This window comes from Martes martes (assembly GCF_963455335.1).
Source record: "Martes martes genome assembly, chromosome: 15".
In the NCBI taxonomy this organism is placed as follows: Eukaryota; Metazoa; Chordata; class Mammalia; order Carnivora; family Mustelidae; genus Martes; species Martes martes.
In genome coordinates, this window is record NC_137903.1 from 904051 (window position 1) to 925948 (window position 21898).

Consider the following 21898-nt stretch of genomic DNA (forward strand, 5'->3'; position numbering starts at 1 on the left):
CCATGCTGGGCCACCGAACGCTGGGAGGCCTGTGGCTGAGGCCCCGTCCCTTGCTGGTGGGCGCCTGCTCTAGAGAGGCAGGGTATAGTGGGGTCACCGGGGACAGACAGAACAACCCGAAGTGGAAAAGCTGACAGAATGCGGTTTTCCTGTCTCAACTAATGCCAGCCCACACATAGCCGTGGCTGACGTGGCCTCCAGGAACCCCTCCCTTTCCTGACCGCCGCTCACTCAGAGGCCTTGTGGTCCTGTGGCCTCCTCCACGGGCCGGGGGTAAGAGTGAAGCCGGAGGCCCTTAGGCCCCGGTAAGAGCTCCGAGGCTTCCCTCCAACCCCACAGCCCAGCTGTGTGCTACCCTGGGCAGAATCCGGACGATGGTCATTCAGGCCGGCTCCCTAGGGCCTCCTCTCTCAGAGACCCGGCGTGTGGGGGCCCGCATGTCCTTCTGGCCGGAGAGAGGAGGCTGGCTTTTACACGGGTCTTCGGAAGGCAAACTCCCGTCCCAAACAGCCCCTGAGCCTTCCCAGCAGAGAGAGGTCGGGGAAACCCAGGGTGTAGTGCGACCTAGGCTAGAGTGATTTGGGGATCGGCTTGGCTGGAAAAATGGGCAACTTTGCACCCGCGTTCCAAACTCCGCACTTCGAGACGCTGACTTTACAAACTGTCGTCGTCTCCCCAGGTCTTCACTCTCCCGAGAGGTGCCATCCGCCACCGTGCAAGTAACTTACTGTTATTTAATATGAAAGCACAGATATGCCGGCCGCAAAGAAGCCATTTCATGCTTAAGTGTCAGCGAGCACAAGATCACTGCGCACGGGGAAGAGGCGAGAGGGGAAGTGGGCCGTCGAGGACGCACCGACGCCTGAGGGTGGCCGCTGGGGCCGGGAAAGGGGGGCGGCCCCGGAGCCGAGGCCCGGCCCCAAGCCCCTGCTGACCATCCGCGGGCGGGCGCCACCTCACCGTGCACCCTGCACCCCGGGGCGCACGGAGACCCGCCCCCCGCCCCGCCCCCGCGGACCCCGCCCCCGCCCCCACCTGCCCGCGCTCCCGGCAGCAGCTCGGCGCCACAGAACCACGGGTCCACACTGGCGAGTGTCCGGCCGGCCCCAGCCGGTGCTGAAGACCCCGCAGCCGTGCGTCGGGTCACAGCGCACCTGCAGACTCCACCTGCCGGGACACGGGCTCTGGGTCCTCCCAGGAACGCCCCGCGTCCCGCTGTGGGGGGGTGGCAAGCGCGCACCCCCCGGGGAAGAGGACCCGCCGGTTCACGGAGGCCTCCCGGGCCGCCAGGGCCGCCGACCGACAGGCGGGACGGGGTGGGGGGGCTGCGCTGTCGTCCCGGAAACGTTACCGGGAAACCCGGGCGCGCTTTCCGGGCTCTGTGGACGGAGAAGGCGGGTTCCCGCGCGGGACCGAGAGCGGTCGGCGCGGGAGGAGAAGCACCCGCTGCCTCTTTCCACCCAAGACTAAACACGGGCCCGTCAAGTGCAGCGTTTTCAGGAAACAGCAGAACGTCGGGGGGAACCGCGTGGAACGCCCCACGGAGCGCAGGGCGCGCGGTTCCGGGCCGTTGCGCGCTTTGCCGACGCGTCTGGCGCGGGTTTCAAGTGGGCGACGCCCCGCGCACGCCTGTCCTCCGCCTTCCAACACCCCCGCGCCTGTCCCGCCCCGGCCTCCGGCGCTCGCGCGGTCCCACCTGCGCGTCCTGCGGGCGCGCGTGACCCGCGGCTCAAATCCCGCCTTGGGCCGGCGTCCGGCTCCGCAGCCCAGGCCGGCGCGGGCGGAAGGGCCTCCACGGCCCCCGACGGCCGCCGCGGAAGAGCGGCCCCGGCGCAAAGTCGCGAGGGCCTGCGCGCGCCGGTCGTCCTGGGCGGCCCCTCCCCCTGCCCCCTGCGGGACGGGCGGCCGCGCGGCCACACCAGCCGCCTTCTCCCGCGAGCGGCCCCCGTGGGCGCCCGGGCCCGGCCCGGAGCGGGAGCCGCACGCGGTCCTCGCCGCGGCCCGGGGCGAGGGCTCGCGCGTCCGTGCGGCCTCTCCTCTCCTCTTAACCGGGTTGAGCCTTCCCGTGGGCTGGGACGGCCTCGCCCCCGGGGACAGTCGCTGCCACCGCGTCTGCCGCGAGCGCTTCCCCGCGGTGACGTCGCCTCCTGGAAGTCGCGCGCTTCCTGGGGCGCGGGGCGCGGAGAGGCCGCGGGGCGCGGAGGGGTCCGGGGCGCGGAGAGGCCGCGGGGCGCGGAGGGGTCCGGGGCGCGGAGAGGCCGCGGGGCGCGGAGAGGCCGCGGGGCGCGGAGGGGTCCGGGGCGCGGAGAGGCCGCGGGGCGCGGAGAGGCCGTGGGGCGCGGAGAGGCCGTGGGGCGCGGAGGGGTCCGGGGCGCGGAGAGGCCGCGGGGCGCGGAGGGGCCGCGGGGCGCCGGCAACAGTCGCCTCCTGCGCGGCCGCGGGCCTCCGCGCTCCCTCCCGACGCAGGGCGGAGGCAGCGGCCGCGGCTCCGGAGCCCGCGGGGCCGCCGCCGTCCCGTCCGCCTCTAACCCTCCTGCGCGGTCGCCGCCGGCGGGAGGCGGCTCGGACCTGATTTTCCGTCCGAGTCCGTCGTCTTCCGTCTCCCCGGACGCTCGCCGGGACCTGCTTGCGTTCCCTGGTGCGGCCGCGGCAGGGCTAACTGGGGGCTTTCCCACTAGGGTTCGTGCGTCTCCCGTTACTGATTTTTTCAATAATGCCCCAGAGACTTAATTCCTTTAGTTTTATAACACGTTTTACCGTCCAGCAAAGTCCCCCTCGGTGGTCTCCCGTTCAAAACAGTGAAGCTGCTGTTATTCACTGAAACATCCTCAGAATCAGTACTTACTCCCCCCCTTAAAATTCCTAATTTTGTGTTTTCTAGCTTTTTTTTTTTTAAGCTTTTTTATTTCCTTGTCAGAGAGTGAGCACAAGCAGGGGGAGCAGCAGGCAGGGGGGGGGAACAGGCTCCCGGCCGAGCAGATCCCGATGTGGGGCTCGATCCCAGGACCCTGGGATCATGACCTGAGCCGAAGGCAGAGGCTTTAACCCACGGAGCCACCCAGGCACCCACCATAGCTTTTTCTTGATTAAATTTATTGGAAGGTGATATCATTTAGATGCATGGATTCTGTTTTTCACTTTATTAACTCCTGTCTTATAATCTGTTCTCCCGAGGTTTTGTTCTCCTAGTGAGTTTCAATTTATTCTATTTATTTTCATGCTGCCTTTTTAAAATAAAAAACTTTCAGGATATTTTCCTGTGTGTGCTACTTAGGTCACACTATGAGTTTGGATACACAGAGTCATTATAATTTTTTAAATCGACTTTAATGGTGGTTTTGAATAATTCTTTTTTGGACAAGTTGTAGCTGAGGAGATTGCTTTAAAAGGTCCCCTAAAGTTTCCTTTTAATTGAATTTTTATGGCCTTGTGGTTAGAAAATATGTCTGAAGATATTTTCTGATATTTTGAAATGTGTGGCCAAGAAGTTGATCAATTTTTTGTGAATGTCTCATGAATGCTTAAAAAGAAGACACATTATTTGTTTGTGGGCTACAAAGTTCAATATTTATCAATTATTAAAACAGTTAATAATTCAGGTCTCGAGCTCCTTATTTATTTTTGTGTAAAAGTTCACAGGTTACTGTGTATGGTACTTTTATCCATATTATATGGTTCTTCTAGGCCATTTAATGCTTTTTGCTTTGAATTCAAGTTGGTTTAAAACAAGGACTTCTAGTCAGTTGCCCTTTGTATTTCCCTAATAAATCTCTGCTATTCATTTATTTTTCTAGGTCTTTCCACTTTAGGAACCTCTTCTGTAAACAGCATGAAATCAAATTTTGCTTTTAAATCCCATCCTGAGAGACACTGCCTTCTAACAGGGGAGGAAAACTCAATTATGTTGACTGTTATAAATTCTAAGTTTGTTTTTTCTCATCTTCTTTCGTGTTTTCTGTGTTTTTGAATTTTTCCTACTTATTTTGTCTTTCTGTTTCTGCCGTTGTGTGTCTCCCCCAGGGATGTGGACAGTGCACATTCTCAAGGTAGGGGAAAGTGGGGCTCTCGGGCAGGGGTTCTGGGGTCTCGGGTCTGTCAGTCCCCAGCTCTGGGACCCGGTGTGCTACTTTGACCTCTCCCTGCCTCAGTTCCCTCCCATGGGACGTGGAGATCACAGTGGCCCCCACACCTCCCGGAGCTGGGGTGCAGGTTAAGTGAAATAAAGCTTGCTGGTGCTGCTACTTATTCTACTGTCACCCTTCAAAACTTCTACCTGGTTGCCTGTAGGTTTAAAAAATTGGTAAGACTTTTAACATTCTCTTCCACCTAAGATGATGATTTTAGCATGCTTTTACTAAACTTTCTTAGCCTTCTCCCAACTTTTTAATCTGGGGCTTTGCAACTCTCTAATTGTTATGGAATCTTTTATCAGACACCTGCTCTTTCCAGAGCCTACATTTTGTTTGACGTTAGAATTTGGTTTTGCGGTCGTGGCCGGCGGACCTGGATCTCACGTCTCCCCGGCTTCGGTGCTGCACACCTGTCCTACTTTTATGCCATTGCATGAAGACCTTAACTGTGATCTGTTCCCCAAAACGTGCAGCTCGTTTACCTTCTGAGCCCACAAAACTCTCCAGATGAGTTTTGTGCTTGTTTTCCCACAGGAGTGATGCTGATGTCTGCAACTTCGGTTCCTGAGGAAGGTCGCTTCCTGCCGCCTGTTGTGTCCTAGGATTTTCTTAACCTTTAGGTTCAGTAAATTTTGCAGAAAAAGAGTCTATTAGGAGATGTTTAGGTGTGACTTTGCATGCCTGCGTGACTATTTCCATTCGCCTAATCTTAACCGCCCCACCCCCACGCCCACCTGGGCTGCCAGTTCCAGAAAAGTTTTCTGGGTGTTTGCCTTTGATTATGCTGTTATCCGATCAGCCCAGTTTCTTCCTCCAAATACCTCTCATTCCCGGGTTTAGCCTTGATTCTGGAGCCTCCGGGTCTGACCTGTCGTCCACCTCTCCTCTCCGCGTCCTGCTCCACATTCGGAGAGAACTTTTAAGTGCGTCCTCCGCAGTCCACATTCTAAAACACTCAGTGCCTCCAAAGTGAATCTTCTTTGTGCTAAAACAGTTTTAGTTTTCTGGAACTCTGTGCTTCTGTGAACCAAACACGGTTCGCTTTCATGTCTGCTCCCTCCACCGTCCCTGGCAGAAGAGCCTCTAGCGCCGCCGCCCTCCCCCCCCCCCCCCCCCCCCCCCCCCGCCTCCGGATGACGCACTGTCCCGCATCTGCCATCACTCTCCTCTTTCTTAGTTCGTGGGTCTGGTTCCTGGGGCCTCGGGGCGGATCCCCTCACGCTCCGCCGGGAACTCACCATGCCCCGCCGTTAGGGGGGACCTGCCCAGACCTGGCACCTCACCCCCGGGGCTGCCCCTGCCGCCAGGGCTACTGACGACTCCTTCCTTCAGCTGGAGGGCAGGCTTCACCCAGCGTGGCGGGGACCTTCCCCGTCCTCACCAGCGGGTGCTGGGAGACCCCAGAGCAGCGGTCCGCAGGCTTCGGGCTCCACGCGCGCCTGTTAGCACGAGGACGCTGAGCGTGGCCGTGCTGCCCCGTGTGCACTCGCGCACGGCTGTCCGCACGCGTGTGAAACGCACGAGGGCCCCAGGTCGGAGGGACGCCCGCGGGGCGGCTTAGCCGCTTGAGCTCCCGACTCTTGATTTCGTCTCGGGTCATGGCCGCAGGGTCGCGAGAGGGAGCCCCTCATCGAGCTGCTCCTGGGGCCCCAGACTCGGTGGGGAAGCTGCGTGTCTCCCTCTCCCTCTGCCCTTCCCCCTCCCAGCGCTCTCGCTCCCAAATAAAGAAATAAATGCGTGTGTTTTGGTTTGTTTTAAATCTTAAGTTTTGTAATAAGAGTAAGTGACTAGAAGCTCTGGTCACGTCCTCCCACCGTCCCAGGGGAGCTCGGTGTGCCGGTGCCTCTGACCGGAGGGGCCCAGGACAATCGTGCGACCTGCCCGCAGCTCCGTCCACCCACGTGGGCTGGGCCTGGGAGCTCGGGTCAGCCCCACACGGCGGCTCCCGCTGCCCACTGCGTCCCTACTTGTTCCTTAGGGCCGAGCCCCTCTGCCAGAGGTGGTTGGGGGTGTGGGGGGAGGAGAGGCAGAGGAGGGGGCTCTCCTCACTTCCTGGCTCCAGATGGCGCGGACCAGAGCGGGGCAGCCGCCCGGGGCGGGGGCTCCAAGGGGAGAGGAAGGAGGCTGTTGATCTTGGAACGGGAAAGGTGGCTGCGGGCAAGAGGAAGAAGACGCCGTTTCCCCCCGGTTCCGGGCGCAGGGCCTCCAGAAGCCAGTTTCTCATGAAAATACCGACATGTAGAAATTGGCGAAAACTCACACCGTCGCCTCGGAGGCCTGCGGGCTGTGTGCAGAGCTCGCAGCCTCGGGCCGGGCGTCTGAAGCGATCCCATTAAACAGGCTGGAGGAGCTTTACAAAACCCGCCTCGGGATCACAAGCCGGCATGCTTTCTCCGTGTTCCGAGAGGCCCTTCTGCCGCCTGCGGGGAGACACGCCTTCGTCTGGGAGCCGGCAGGAAAGCCGGCCGCCCGGGGACGGGGCTCTCCACAGCCAGCCTGCCCGCACGTGACCAGGGCTAACGAGGGGCTTCCTCGGATGGGCTCTGGGAGGCCTGTGGGAGGCGGGCACGCGGCCAGGAGAATCCCCGAGAACGCGGAGGGCCGATGGGCGGGCCCGCAGCGCGGGACGGAAGGGCGCTCTGGGCTCCGGGAAACAAGCCTGTGCTGTCCCGGCCCCCCCCCCCCCAGCAGACACACCACGTGACCGCTCACTCCCTCTCCTTCCTCGGGAGGAGGAAACGTGAAAAACCTTTACTGTCACATAAAAGCCAACCTAAGATATGAGAAATGCCTTTTAAAATGCGTCTCGCCGGAGAGGGATCTCCATAGCAACTTCGGAAGCGCGTACACAACCACAGATGAGTCCAGGCTGGCGAAGGGCGCCCGGTATGGGAGCGAGCTCTGGGCATCAGCAGGCGGGAATGTTCTAGAACCTGTTGTGCCGCTAGGTGGGCCTGTGCAGGCCACACACCCTCTGTGCCGTCACGGGCGCCAAAGCCTTCCTCAGGTCCGCCGAGCCACACCCAGGCCCTCTTGCCCGCGTCGCCCCCTGCCCGGCCTACCGTCCCCCCAGAGCAGCCCCACATCCAGTTTCTGTCCAGTCTGTGCTCAAGTGGCTCCCGTGTCGAGGTCTCTGCCCCCCACCCCGTACTGGGTGCTGGGAAAGGACAGGGACCCTCCCCGCTGGATTCCAAAGGAAACTGCTTGGTCACGGTAGCAGAGGTGCTTCCCTGAGCCGCAGGAACCAGGCTTATTTACAGGCGTTTCACAGTTCTGGAGGCCACACTCCTGAGTCTCCCGCGGGAGCTTTACTGGGCTGCTCTCAGCTCAGCCCCCGGGGGTCCCGGTGTGGGGGGGGGCGCGGAGGGAACGGTGGAGTGCCAGGCGGCCAGAGGGGGCCTGGGGCGACCCTTCAGGGGCCCTGGAGCCGGGAAGGCCCTGCAGGGGCCGTCCTGCAGGAGGTGAGGGGCCTTCACACTCACAAGGGACCGGGCCTGGATGCCCGTGGCCCTGGACTCCGTTCTCGACCTGGCCGAGGCCGCTCCCTTCAGCCAGGGTGGTTCCGGGGAGGGGCCCGACCATCACCAGCCCCTGCGGGAAGGCCAGTGGTCCAGAGTGGGCACACGGGGGTGGGGGGCGCACGGCGGCCATGTGTGAATTTACCACGGAGTCCGCGCCGAAGACAGCAATTAAGGGCAAGGGCACAGACAGCAGAGGCCTGGGTCCAAGCGCCAGCCTGAGCGGCCGTGAGACTCGCCGGCCGGGGAGCCCCCGGGAGAGTCCAGGCCACAGCGACCCTGTGAGTTCCAGCGTCCACCGGGGGGTGAGGGAGAAACAGGCTCCAGGTTCAAACTGACTCCACACCTCCCGACCCTGCAACCTGGGGCCTCTGCTTGTGTTTCCGCAGCTCTAAGGAGGGGACAGTCATGGCGCCTCTACCTCTGGCCGACGGACGGCAACAGAGGGGACCCTCAGAAGCCATGCCACCCAGGACCGGCGGGACAATGACACCCACCGAGGCTGTGACGTCCTCGGGTTCCGCCAGGACGGAAGCCGTTTGGTCGAAGGGCCTTTCCACAGGACAAGGGGGACCGGCACGAGGACGGGGATTTGCTCGTCGACGCTCGGGCTCTGCTGGGCCGGTGGGCAGAGGCCCGGTGGGCTGCGGGGACAGCAACCCAGCGTCCGCTCAGAGGCCTTGGCGGGCCGGTCAACGCCAAATGAAAGGCAACGGAGCGCTTTGCAAACTACACGCTTGGAAGCGCGCCTGTTTTGGGGTAAAAAATGGTCCCCACCTTGTGGCAGGTTCAGCAAACAACGACACTCACTCGCAGACACTGCGCTCAGCGCACAGGCTCACCCGGCAACAGCGTGAGCGTGAGCGTAGACGCCAGGCGGCACGATGTGAGCCGCGGGAGATTCCAAACCCCCGAAGGGATTTGCAAATTCGATCATGGTTGTTGGAAGACTCGGCTCCAGTCAACCAGAAAGCAGAACAGCGAGGCAGGGCCCTGCCTATGGAAGGACCAGGCTGGTTCCCCTCCACGAAGAGCCGCAGAATTCCTGACGGTTACCACAAGCTCCCCATCACCACGGCCGATTTCCACTCTCGCCGCCGTGCAGCGGGCAGGCCCGCACGCTCCCTCGCTTCTTTCCAGCAACAAAGCCTGGAAAGTGGGGACCACGGCCCCAGCTTGCCCGGACAGAACCGGGGTCCAGAGAGGTACAGTGACCGGCACAATGCTGCTCAGCCCGGAGTGCGTCAGGGGATTTCAGGCTGGAATCCAAGCACCAGGTTTCACCACTGCAGAGAGTGTCTGCTCCCCGGGAAAGGCTCATGAAGCCCCCCGCCAACAACCTCCCCCAAGAGCAGATGCTGTGGGCTCAGCTCACAAGGTGGGGTTCCGAGGAGGAGGACATCACGAGTCTCCGGGGCTTTGCACACAAGAAATGTGTCTGCACCGGCTTGCAGGGACCACCCTGTCATGCTTAGGGGTCCTTGTGGCTGCAGAAGGGACCCCTCTTGATCTGACAGTGTGTCTGCTGGACATTTACCTGCAAACAGAACATCTCCAAACAGGGGGGATCTGGCTCGACACACACATGTGAGAAGCTCTCGGCTAACTCTCCTCCAACCTCTCTCTCTTGCTTTGTCTCTGCTGGGACGCCGGTGCTGGAAGACTGGCCGCACAGCCGCCAGCAGACTGAGGGGCGCCGCCGGGTCCGTGCAAACCGCCCAGGGTCTTGCCCGGCCTCCCCACATGATCAAAGTAACTCCAGTCAAGTGAGCTTCTCCTTCCTTCCTTCTCGAGAGATCCTCATTTTAAAACAAGGACACTGAGCCCCAGAGAGGATCAGGGACTTGCCCGAGGCCTCACAGCAACTTAGGGAGAGAATCTCGGTTTCTAACAGATGTGCTCAGACTCCACATGGGAAATCAGATTAAAAGGGCTAGCTGGAGAGGGACAGGAGTCCCCAAGGGCAGCATGGGGAGGGGGGTGGAGGGAGGGACCCTGTCTGGGCCTTGAGGCTCAGGGAGGGCAGTTCCGAGGGCCGGCGCTCCGTGGTACAGGAGGGTCTCCACGAGGCCACGTCCTCCCACTTGCCCAGCACCAGCTCCTGAAATGGTGTTTCCCAGAGTATGTTCTTGCCACACCAAGCTTCTCAAAATTTTAGTCGCATGCAGATCACCAGATGACCTCGTTAGCAAATTCTACTCAGTAGCTCTGGGATGACGCCTGAGTTCCACATCCTGACAAGTTCCCAATGATGCCGATGCCGCTGGCATGTGGACCGCACGCTGGGGATCCACCCCTCAATAGCACACAGCGAAAAGGGTTTTGGGGTGAATACTTGTGAGACTATCTGGACTAAACAAATTAAACCAGATTCCTTAGTGCAGGCCTTGCCGAAGCCTTGAAAATGCTGGTGAGCGTCGGTACCATCCAAGGGGAAGGGGTGATGCAGAATTGGCAAGTGTCGCCGGTGAGAAAGAGCGAGCGAGGACACAGAGCCCGTGTGCCCAGCGGTTTGCAGAGGCCTGGACTGCGCCCAGCTCCCCGCTCACCTGGCCGCATCCCCCCGCCTCCTCCCCCCTCCCCGGGCGCAGGGGCCCCTGCTGGTCCTCCGGCCTGTGCGTGTGCGCCCCAGCCCCCAGGAGCGCGCGCCTACCTTTCGCAGACACGAACAGTCCAGGCGGCGATGATCCACAGCGAGATGCTGAAGACGAGCAGCACGGTGCCGGGGCAGATGGTCATGAGCGTCTTCATGACGAAGCGCGTGTTGAAGTTGATCTTGTTGAGCGCGCCGATGCTGCGGGACGAGGCGTCGGTGAAGAGCTTGCTGTGCAGCAGCATGACGCGCGCGATCAGGTAGAGGCGCAGGAACATGGGGATGGACAGGATGATGTCCACGTCGGCCTCTGCCCGCGACGGCGCGTAGGAGAAGGCCAGGCGGGCGGTCCAGAAGAACTTGTACTCGCCGGGGACGGGGTGGATGGCGCACACCAGCATCTCCAGGCTGATGCGCAGGATCCGCTCGTAAGTCATGGCGATGCGCCAGTCGTCCGCGCCGTTGTCGATCACAAAGAGCTGGCGGGAACACAGGGCCGTTAGAGGGGCGGCGGCTTGCCTGGGGGCGCTCTGGGGGGCCCCACCTGTGTGCTCGGGCCCGCTGGCCTCTCCAGACCGCTTCCCCCGCCCGTGACCTGAAGTAGCTCTTCTAGGAGGCGCCGGAGGAGCCGCGGGTCTTGCTCAAACTGGCCCCTGCGCGGCCCTGGAGGAAGTGTGGAGTGGAACGAGTCACGCTTCCTACACAACAATCCCCCCGGGGGGCTTCGGAGAAGGGGCCCCAGCCGCCAAGGGTCCCCTGTGAGGGCCCTGGAACCACACTGCCTGGGGAAGGATCCCGACCCCAATGCAAACGAGCGCTGTGATCGGGTACGTCAGCGAACCTCGCTGCGCCTGGGCCACCCCGCCGCGGGCCGGCGCTGTGACGCGGCTCTGGGTCCGTGCGCGTGGGGGTCAGAAGCCCGCCTGGCGTCCGGGAAGCCCTCACCGTGACTGCAGTTAGCACCACAGGTGGACGCGCTCAGGGCAGACAGACCTCGCTCGCCCTCCTGGCAGCTGAGACCCTGCGGCCCTGCCGTGAAGGTGAGCCTGTGCTGTGTGGCCGCCACTGGCCGATGATGGGGCCCACACGCGGGGCAGGCCCAGGCCTCAAGGAGGTCCCACCTGAGAGTCCAGGCTAAACAGGACAGCTCTGAGCTGTTCCACAAGGGGACTAGAAGGCACTGTGGGACCAGCGGGGCTCAGCGGGTCTCGTGAGGAAGGTGTGACCCATAGACAGGAGAGGTACTCAGCCCAGCACCCAGACAGCACGCCCGTCCCGCCTTTCCCAGTGCAGCTGAACCGGGGGTTGGGGGAAGCCTTCCAGACACAGCTTTCCACCATCTGCAGACACAGAAAAGCCCTAAATGGCTGCTCGGTGGGTCCCCTCTGCTCCTAACTGCCACCAACGGGCCAAGCCATGGCGACGTGACGGCTGGCCACACTCTTCAAATAGGAAATGAAAACCATCCGCCCTATAATAAAGAATCACATCGGGTTACTATAGTAACCGGGTTCCCCGTGGGCAGGAACCTCTGTGACTCCCTGATGGGGAGCGAGCCTGCAGCCCTCCGTGTTCCGAGAGAGAGCACATCACGGCTCTGCCCAGCTTGCCAGGAAGGGGCTGGTCTGGGGCCACGGACACCCCTGCCTCTCGCACGTGCTCTGCCGGGTTCAGTTTCCTAGTGCAGGAGGAGGGGTGGGGGGCCACGGAGCACGGCGGGCCACACGCTGCTCTGAGCCCGTTCCCACCTCTCTGCCACGGAGCTCTTCCTTTCAAGCCTGCCGACCTTGTGGGACAAGCATTGGGGCCAGCAGTACAGACGACATGAGGAAATGTGCTTCACCAGCCACTCTCAAAATGGCCCGGGGGCACTCATCAACACGTTGGAGGGGGGTGGGGGGTGGGGGGTGGAGCTGGCCACGGACAGACTCTGCCAGCTGGGGCACCAGGCCGGGGCGCTGGGGGTCTGCAGGGTGGCCGATGTGGCCCAGGAGGCTGCACTGCTGTCCCACACGAGGACCCCCTTACACCCACTGGAGGCCCGGGGCAGACCCCGCCTCTCGACCTGGCGCTCCCCTACACACTGAGTGAGAACACATCCCTGACACATGACGGAGCTCGGGGTGCACTTGCTTCCTGTCTGGCTCTCCCTGGGACGCTAGAACCACTGGGAGAGTTTGTGGAAACTCTCGGATCAGATCTCTGAGTGGGAGGCACCAGCACTGGGATTTTTGTTGGAGCTCCCCAGTGGACTAAAGTGTCTCCCGGACTGGGAGTCACCAGCACAGGCCTCCCGAGGGAGAGGGGCTGTGTCCTCCTTGTTCCCTGGGGCACTGCCAGTCCCCAGCCCCGTTCTGCACTTGGAGCAGGTGTTGGGTGGACGCGTGTTTAGTGTCTGGGGGACAGCGGCTTATTGGGGGAGCCCGTGGGGTGAGCGCCCCTCTCTTGGGCTCAGTCTCCTCCTCTGACGAGGGAGGCGCCGGTCAGACGGTCCCCAAGATGCTGTCTCCTCTGAAGACCGTCTGGCTCGGCGCCTCCCCCTCCTGTGTGTCCAGGGGGCTCATGAGCTCTCCGGCGACAGGACCTACTCCTGGCACGCATCCTCCCTCTCCAGCCCCGGGGAGGGCAGCGGGTACACCGTGGGCAGGCACAGGATTTCAGCGACTAAGCGGTGTGTAGCAGGATGACTATGTTATGTGAAAAAAAGGACAGATGGCCTGGGCCCCTTGTCGACCACCCGGGATGGGAATTCCTGTGGAAAGCTCATTCCTAAGCCTGTGACCAATGACGTACCTAAGGGTTCACCTTACCACGGGCTGGGCACCTCCATTCCCAGGGGGTGCTCCAACCGGACTAAATAAAGCCTTAGAAAGTTCTGGAGTTACTCCGGAACAGGGCTCTTGAGAGTGCTGGCCCAGAGGGGTGAGAGGAAGGGGGAAGCAAGTCCAGCAAAGGACCGTCCTCCCCTGAGGTGTGGTCCCAGCCACACAGCCAGGGTTCCGCAGCACCCCGTTTGAGAATGGTGGAAGCACGCCGAGGGGATGTGGGGGCCTGGCCTGGGGCAGGGGCGCTCGGCTCTGGGCAGTCACGGAGCCACCGCCTCCGAGGCCCACGCTGACCAGTGAGATTCCTCCTACTGTGGTTCCTCAAACACTGGTTTCCCGGGGTGGGGGGGGAATGCCCCACGGCCCCCGTTGCTGGGACTTTCTTCCTCCTAAGCCTCCAGGAGCGATCTCAGCCCGTTGGGTCTGGCCGGCCGGAGGGAGCAGGGCACAGGGCAGGCCCGCAGGGCCGGGCCTCTCCTGCCGCGGACGGCGACCTCGCCTCAGGCTTTCCAGCCTGTGACGGTCACCCCCAGAGCCGCGGGATGGAGGTTTAACACGACAGAAAGGTCCCATGTGTCCCTTCACAAAGCTTGGACTAGAGAGAAGGGAGAACCAAGCCAGCTCAACTCCGTTCTACAGAACAGTTGGCAAGAGCCGACGGCTGGGACTCCTGGACTGGCAGCGGGGTCCCTGACCTGCCCCACCCGGCGGCTCGGCCTGGCCCACCCCGACCGAGCTCAGAACCCCAGTGCTGGCCGCAGTCTGCAGCCTCACCCGCAAAGCCCACCCTGCACTGGAGCACGGGCTGCCTCCCACCCTGGGAACGCCACCGGGGAAGGCACAAGCCCTCGGCTGTGCGGAGACAGAGTGCCCACCCGCGTGCCCATGCCTGGCCCCAGCGGCCGCCACGCACCGTGACTGAGGACCCTCTCACGTGTCCCCGGCCGGAGAAAAGACCCATCTCCAAAGTTCAGAGTATGCTCACCACTGAGTGCACCACCCTTTCATGGCAGCGTGAACAGAGCCCTACGAGTCAGGCCGTCCTGAGTCGGGGACCCCGGAGGTGAGCTAAGGAAGGGGCTGTCCCGTGCTCTCCCCCACCGAGGAGGCAGTGATGTGGGGACGGGTGTCCGCGAGCTGGACTGTGGCGGTCATTCCACAATGCAGATTGCAACGTCTACAGTCTTATGTGTCGATGATTCCCCAACAGAAAAGAACCGACCAGGTGGGGACACGGGGGGGACACGGGGGGGACACGGGGGAGACTTAAACACGAGTCCAACCCTTGTCCAGGAACCAGCTGGTGACCTCACGTGGCTCTGGCACGAGAGGCAGGGCGAGGGCGCGCCCAGGAAGCTTCTGGGGCGAGGCTGGGCTGGGAACCCGTCTCGCACGCACGTGTGCGGCTGCTTGTGCAGGTGGCCCGGGCCCACTGGCTCCTCCACACAGTGCTTCGCCTCTCCTCCCAGCGCGAGGGCCCGTCCGCCTCCCGGCCCCTGCGATCTGAGCCTGGCCACGTGCCTGGCTTTGGGGTATAGCAGGGGTCAGGACGGGTCCGTGCCGTGCAGCCTGCTTTGGACACCGTGTTTTCCCGTCGCCCCCGCCTGCCTCCCGCGCCAGCCGCATGACCCCGGGGAGACCAGGCCAGATGGCCGACCCGCAGAGGATGACGGGTCGAGGGTCGTCTCAGGACACTCATCTGGGGGCGCCTGCTTATGCCACAAACCCGGCTCGTGCGCTTAGGGGGCAGGCGTGCGGGAAGAGGCCCCCCGCTGCAGCGCGTCGCGGGCTGGCCTCCTCCTGCCCCGGCACGCTCCCCAGGCCGGGCGGGACAGTCTGGCTGCCGTCACGGAGCAACGGTCGGGGGACGGGACCATGACAAGGGCATGCCGGCTCCCCCCACCCCTGCCCCATCCCGGGGACACGCCATCTCACAGGCCTGCGCCTGACCCCACGCCGCGTCGTCACGTTGCCTGCGAAGTGCTCCTCCCCCGTGAGTAAGTCAGCCGCGGACAGAGCCAAGTGCAAAGGCAAGACCGAATTTTCGGGTGTGCACAGGGGAAACCTGCAGCAAGTTCGGGAGCGCCGAGTCTTGCTGGCAAATCTGGGGGTTAGCTGATTAGTGGCAACGAGCAAAGGGGTCCGCGTGGCACTCTTCCGTTGAACAGCCCGTCCGAGGTACGGAAAAGCCCCGACTTCCGTTATTTACGAATTCTCCAGAAACCGTCAGGTTGGAGCTGAGGCTCATGGCGGAGAGCAGGTCCCTCGCCGGCGGCCCTGCCATAGTCTAGCAGTGGGCGTGCTGCCTCGGTCCCCAGAACCGGCCCCGCCCGGGGCCAGCTGGTCCCCTCAGGACAGGTGCGCGGCAGCTCGAGCCCGCGGGGGTCAGCGGTGGGGCCGGGACAGGCAGGCGGGGGCCCGCCCCGGAGCTCCCCGTCACCCTGAAGGCAGAGCCTGCCTTTCCCACACGGGAAACCAGCCTTTTGGGGTTTTTCCTTTCAGGCAAAGTGAGTTTGGAGTTGATTCACTAGATTTGCCCGCTTCCCTGTGCTATTTTGAAAGCCCGAGGCCTTTCAGGCTCTTTATATAAGCAACACCTTTCATCGGAATGTTCTCGGCTGTTAGGGGAGATCCTGCTCAGACATTTTCTGACTAACCTGAAAAACTTTAATTCTCATGCAACTAGGAATTTTTTTAAATTAAAGGAGAGGAAGTGGAAAAGGCCTTTTGTGTTCTCTACTGTTCTCTCTCTGTGGGAGAAAAACTCCAGGGAAGATTTTCATCATTTAAAAAATGTATATATGCAGAAAAAAAGCAAAAAAAATTAAATATTTTCTTAAAATCCAGTAATTATTTATATATTATATTACATATATATATATATTTTAATCCTGGAGCATATATTATGCATGTACACTATTACTATGGGGGTTTCCATGGAAACATCGCAAGTCCTGTAATACCTAATTAGGTTTCCCCAAGGACAAGCACTGATTGCCAGGGATGAGACGCATGTCTGGGTTTGCAGGGATGGTTAACACAAAATCCCCAGTCAGTGAAGGTGCCATGTTGCTGCTGAAGAAAGGGAGGAAGAGGGGAAAGCAGAGGTGTTCAAAATGGACCCGTGAACGAGGCCAGCACGTACGTGGGCTGCCGGGAAAGTCTGATGACTCCACCGCCACGGAGACCCTCAGCGGGTTGGGGTGCGCTCACCAGCTCTGTGTCTTTCTAAGAAACCCCCCCCATCGGAAAGTGCTGTGCCCTGGGTCCCATGGGAGCTCTCAGCCTGGCAGAGTCAGCCCATGGGCTCCCGCGGCACGCATGAGAGCCATGGGGACTTCTGAGCCCGAGGCTGGTTTGGGACTGCTGGGGACCAGGGTGACCATACACTCTTTCCTGTCCCCCACTCTCAGAGAATGAAAGTCAGGGGTGGCATTTGAGAAAGCAAGCATGTTTCACGCACATAACAACAGTTCCTTGATCCCTGGCCGTGACACCACTGGGGATGGCATTTTGTCACTGACCGTCCACGTGTGGGTGAGTCCCTGTCCCTCTCTGGTCCTCAGACTCCCCATCTGAAGCGCAGAAGGGTGGGTCCGTTGGTGACTTTCTGTTTTCTCCTAGCTGTGGAGCCGAGTCTTCTCACAGACGCCCGGGACGGGGAACAGATGAACTCAGAGCTGCTCCACAAAGGGTAGAGAGAAGCAGTGGGAGGCCAACCGTTCACCAGCCTCTCTAGCCCAGGCTTCATGGTGGCCCCATACGCCTCTGACAGCCTTCCTCTTGGAAATCCATGGGTGGGACCAGCTGGCCTCTGGTTGCAGGGAGGGATAAGGCATGGGGCTGGACATCGAGGTGCTTTGGGTCTAAGGCAAGAGAAGCTGACGCTTGGACATGACACTGACCCAGATCAGTTCATTCGTTGGCTCATTCATTCATTCACTCACTGAGCACGGGTTGTCTCTATTATGTGATCACCTCCATGCCAAGCTCTAGGGATAGAGTGGGAACAAGTAGACAAGGCCTCTTTCCTTAGGGAGTTTACGTTCCAGTGGAGACAAAACAGGTAATAAACATGTCAACACTGAACTTCAGGGTGCCATGCCAGGTCCCAGGAGACTAAGATAGGGCAGAGGCGATGAGAGCAGCCTGGCTGCAGGAGTGTCATCCCCGGCAGGCCACCCAGGGCAGCTCCCTGAGGAGCACACCTGTGAAAGGTGAGCCTGCAAAGACATGCATCCCAGGCAGGACAGTAGGTGCAAAGGCCCTGGGGCACGGTGGGGCTGGGAGAGTTTGAGAGAAGAAAGAAAGAAGGCCAACGTGGGAAATAAGCCAGGGCAGCGTCAGATGGGGGCCCAGAAGCCACGGGGAGCTGTCTCCGGGGGCGGGAAGGCCGCCAGCCCATGCCCGCCAGGCCTACCCCCTGGACACAGACTGCCCGTGGGTGGAATCCGTGAGTGTGGTCGTCAGCCCAGGTGGCCACAACCACACCAGGCAGCTCCACGGCCGAGCGGCTCTGTCACGGCCCCACAGGTCGGGGGTCCCAGATCAGAGGGGCAGCACAGCCACGCTCTGGCCAGTGCCCCTCCCCACACGCGGCCAAGGCCGAGCAGACACTGCTCTCCCCCGCTCCTCTTCTGAGCCAGTCCCATCTGCTAAGCCACTCTTAAGACCTCATTTAACCTTAATGACCTCCCACAGACCCCATCTCCAAACACAGTGGTATTGAGGGTTAGGGCTTCGGCATGGGGATCCGAGGGGACCCGGTGCAGCCCCTAGTGACGTTCCTGTGTGCTCACGTCACCCAGGAGCCCAACCATCGGCCGCGACCGCTGAGTCCACACGGGCCGTCATTCACAGCCTCGCCGTCTCCTGTAAGGAAGAGCAGCGTGTCGAGCAGAGGAAGAAAGTAAAGGCCACGGAGGCTGAACCCGCCCCCTGGACCCCCCCTGCCCCGGTCAGCCGCCCCCCCGCCAGGCGGAGCCCTCTAGGTTAGGGACCAGCCGGTTTGCGTTCTACCTTGTTTCTTATAAAGAAAGTTCAAGGCCACTTCTTTCAGAAGAAACTTCCCTGAGCACAGGGTCAGTACACAAGAGGCCAGGATCTGCCGCACTCTGGGAGCCCCCCCTCCCGCCCCCATGGTGACCGGCGTTGGGGAGCTAGGACAGGGGCTTGCATTTCACAAGACACGCTCCTGTCCCCTTCCTTGGCTGCGCTCAGCCCCTCCTGGGTGCAGATCGGATGGTGGCGGCCCCGGGGGAAGAGACCATCTTTGTCAGGGGTGCCCCGGCCCCGCCAGCATGTTTGCTGATGCAGAGGATTCCTTTGAGGCTCACCTGCGGGGGTTCGGAACAGACCTCCTCTGGGCTTACGTTACCTGCCCCAGAAGCGAACGGGAGAGCGGGGCGGGGGGTGGGGGGGAGGAGAGGGTCAGCGGTGGCTGAGGAGTACTGGGGCCGGGTGGGAGGACAGGGCCCACTCAGGAGCGGCCGTCACTGCCCGGGGCAGGAAGGGTCAGGGGTTCATGGGGTTGGTCGTGCCTGTCCTGTGGGGAAGAACCCGGGAGGTGACAGTGCCCACAGGGGTCCCCACGTGCAGGACGGGCTGCGGAATTCAGCAGGAGCAGGAGTCTGGTACCCGAGGAGCTGCCGAGAGAGACACGGAAGTCCCCAAGAGTCCCTAGAGAACTTTGGAGAGACACCAGGTACGTCCTTGTGTGGGGTGGGAGTTCGCCCGACTCCACGTAAAACAAGAGCAAGGAGGCCCGGCGCTGGGTCCGAGCGACCGCCACCGCCACCGTCACCGTCACCGCCACCGCCACCGCCACCACCACCGTCACCACCACCGCCGTCACCACCACCGTCACCACCACCGCCACCAACACCGCCACCGCCACCGCCACCGCCGTCACCACCACCATCACCACCACCACCACTGCCACCGCCACCGCCACCGCCACCGCCGCTAGAGCAGATGATGGGAAAGGCAAGCCAGGCCGAGCCACTGCCCTTCTGGGAGAGCCTTTCGGTGGCCCCCCAGAGTGGTCAGGACCCAAGCCAACCTTCCAGGTGTACGTGGCAAAGGGGACCTTCCCCACGTGGCCCCACGTGGCATCTCCTTCCAGCCAACTCTGGTCACTCATGATCGCAGAACTTGTGTCCCTCTGAGTTCCACATGAGCAGTGCCCTCCTGTCACCATCCTCCCCGGGGAGCCCCTCTCACCCCTGAGGACCCAGATCAAAGTCTCTCCTTTCGTAGGCAGAGTCAGGTGCCTTCCCTGGGACTCCCCCCAGCCCTGTGCCCCAGACCACCACAGACAGGCTCAGAGAGCAGCCAGGAAGGCCTGGAGTGCTCACCCTAGCTCCGGGGTACATGGAGAGGGAGCGGCAGGGTGCTGGCCATCGCCATCTCCCATCACACCAGACACCATGTGCTACAACCTCCCTGCACTTGGACACTCCCTCATTTAGCCCTGGGCAGGGCTCGGGGATAGGTGTCATCATTCCCATTATACAGAAAGGGGAACTGAGGCTGCGGGCGATGAAGTGACTTGTTCGAGCCACACAGTTCACAAGGAGCAGATCTGGGCCCCACAGCGGGTGTGGACAACCCCAAGCCCCATGGCCCACGCTGGGCCCTGCAAGGGGTCTCGGGGGGTGGCCCCCAGGGTTTGCCCACGTGGCCCAGGCAGCGGGTGCCTCTGGCAAGTCAGGGGGCGAGAAGGTTCCCGAGCACCCGCAGCTTCTGGGGTGAGAAGGACCGTTTTCCGTACGGGGCTTCTGATCGTTTCCATTTGCTTTTGCCGCGGGAACCCGTCCCGCCAAGCGTGCGGAGCAGCGGTGCCCTCACCGGGCCTGCTCACCATGGGCAGCAGCTTTGCTAAAAACAAAGAAGCTTCTGGATCTTTCAGCAGCTGGGGGAGCTGAGGAACCAGGTCGGGACCAGGCATTCGCGGTGGTGGGAATTTCTGTCCCCCAACTGACTGACAAGCCCTTCGGCTCGGGAGCCGCTGAGCCCTCTGCTCAGGGGGCTGTCCTGCCGGGCAGAGGGGGCGGCTGGGCTTGACCCAAGTCCGTCTTGGTCCTTGCTGCGGCCTCCCATTTACAGGGCTGACGTCCCCAAGACCGCGCAGCCAGTGAGGGGTGGAGGCAGGACTTGAGCCCACAGTCCTTGCTCTCATCTATTAAGAGAGTTGGTCCCCACGGGAGCCGCCACACCAGAGGCCTGGCCCTGCTGCCTGGGCTCCCACCAGGCTCCTGGAGGACAGGAGGCCTCAGGCCGGGGCAGGGCCACAGCAGGTGCCCGGGCTCCAGAAACGGGGCCGTCCCAGTGACCGCGCAAGTGGTGGCAGATTCTCTGAGAGTGGGACAGGTTAAGGACTTAGGACGATTCATTGTGACTATTTTTTAAAAAAGCCAAAAACGTTTTAATTGCTCACCATTTCTATGATTGTCTGAGGCAGAATCATCTCTCGCAACGTAGGCACAAGGTAAAGCTACCAGAGTATTTAAAAGAGAATTGCTAATAACAACTGCTAGTAATTAAAGGAAAGAAGAAGAAGAAAACCAGCGTGGAAACAACGGAACACGCATCAGAGGGAAGCCGCTGGATAAGTCACGGAGCTCCGTGTGGGACTCACGGCTGCTGGTTTTAAGAATGGTATCGACTTCCAGAATACTCACGACACGATATCGCCTGAAGAGTGAAAACTGCCGTGCAACGGGCACAGTGCGATTCCTCTTTTTAAAAAAAAAGCAAACAGAGGGGCGCCTGGGTGCCTCAGTCACTAAGCGTCTGCCTTCGGCTCAGGTCATGGTCCCAGGGTCCTGGGATCGAGCCCCGCGTCGGGCTCTCTGCTCAGCGGGGAGCCTGCTTCCCTCTCTCTCTGCCTGCCTCTCTGCCTGCTTGTGATCTCTGTCTGTCAAATAAATAAATAAAATCTTAAAAAAAAAAAAAAAGTGAACAGCACCGTGCAGAAGCCAAAGCCGTGCCTGTCCCCATGCAAAGACACACACAGCAAGGCAGCGCGCGCCCTCGGGCCATCTGGTCCCCACCGGCTCGCCGAGGACGCGACTAAGACCAGGGCAGCGGCTGGCTACTTCCCTGTAACAGCAAGGGCACGCTCGTGTGAAAATGCACGCATGTTGCTTTTGTAATCCTGGAAACCCAATGAAGTATTTTTTCTGAAGACGTCCCAGGGACGCTACCAGCTGAGCCCCACGGGGACGTTCCGTGGTCGTTGTTGGAGGGACATGGCTCTCCCGAGCCTTCCCTCCCGGTCGTCTTCCACAGAGAGCTTTGAGGCCCAGGAGGCTAGGAACAAAGCCAGGCTCCCCTCAACACGTCGCCCCCGGGGCCAACCTCATCACCGGCCGTAGCCCCCCCAGCCAAGCCCCCCTCGCCCCCCCAAAGGAATTCCACAAACACTCCCTCCAGGCTCGCACTTGCGCACATTCACACAGGCAGGGAAGGCCACCTCGCCAGCAGCCCCCCTGCCTGCCTGCCCCACGTGGCCAGAGGCCTGGCTCCGGGGGGAGGAGGTGGCACCATCTCACGCACCCGTTCCTGCATTCAGGAGGGAGAGGCGGGGACAGGCCCAGGAGCCACAGTCACCAAGGTGGCTGCTGGGGGTGAAGCCTCACCGGGGGCTCGGCCACCACGTGCCAGGCACAGCGCCAGACCCCACGGGGCGCGGTGGGGACGAGGACATACATTCCTGCCCGGCTGGGAGCTTGGGCATCTGCAGGCAAAAGCAAGGACGAGGCTGTGGACGCGGCCAGCTGGGTGGCGAGCGGAGGGTGGCCACTGTTCGCTCGGCGTGGACCCAGACCC

General features: G+C 61.5%; 1 protein-coding gene across 2 annotated transcripts in view; it reads right to left on the minus strand.

The window, feature by feature from the left end:
- KCNN3 (potassium calcium-activated channel subfamily N member 3) overlaps positions 1 to 21898 on the minus strand; it is a gene marked incomplete at both ends in the record, with an annotated part of 118692 nt that overhangs the window by 36686 nt on the left and 60108 nt on the right. For both annotated transcript variants that reach the window (XM_080824854.1, XM_080824853.1), the window contains one exon: positions 10302 to 10720. In XM_080824854.1, the coding sequence (XP_080680980.1) occupies positions 10302 to 10720 (419 nt within the window). The remainder of the gene's footprint in view (positions 1 to 10301; positions 10721 to 21898) is intronic.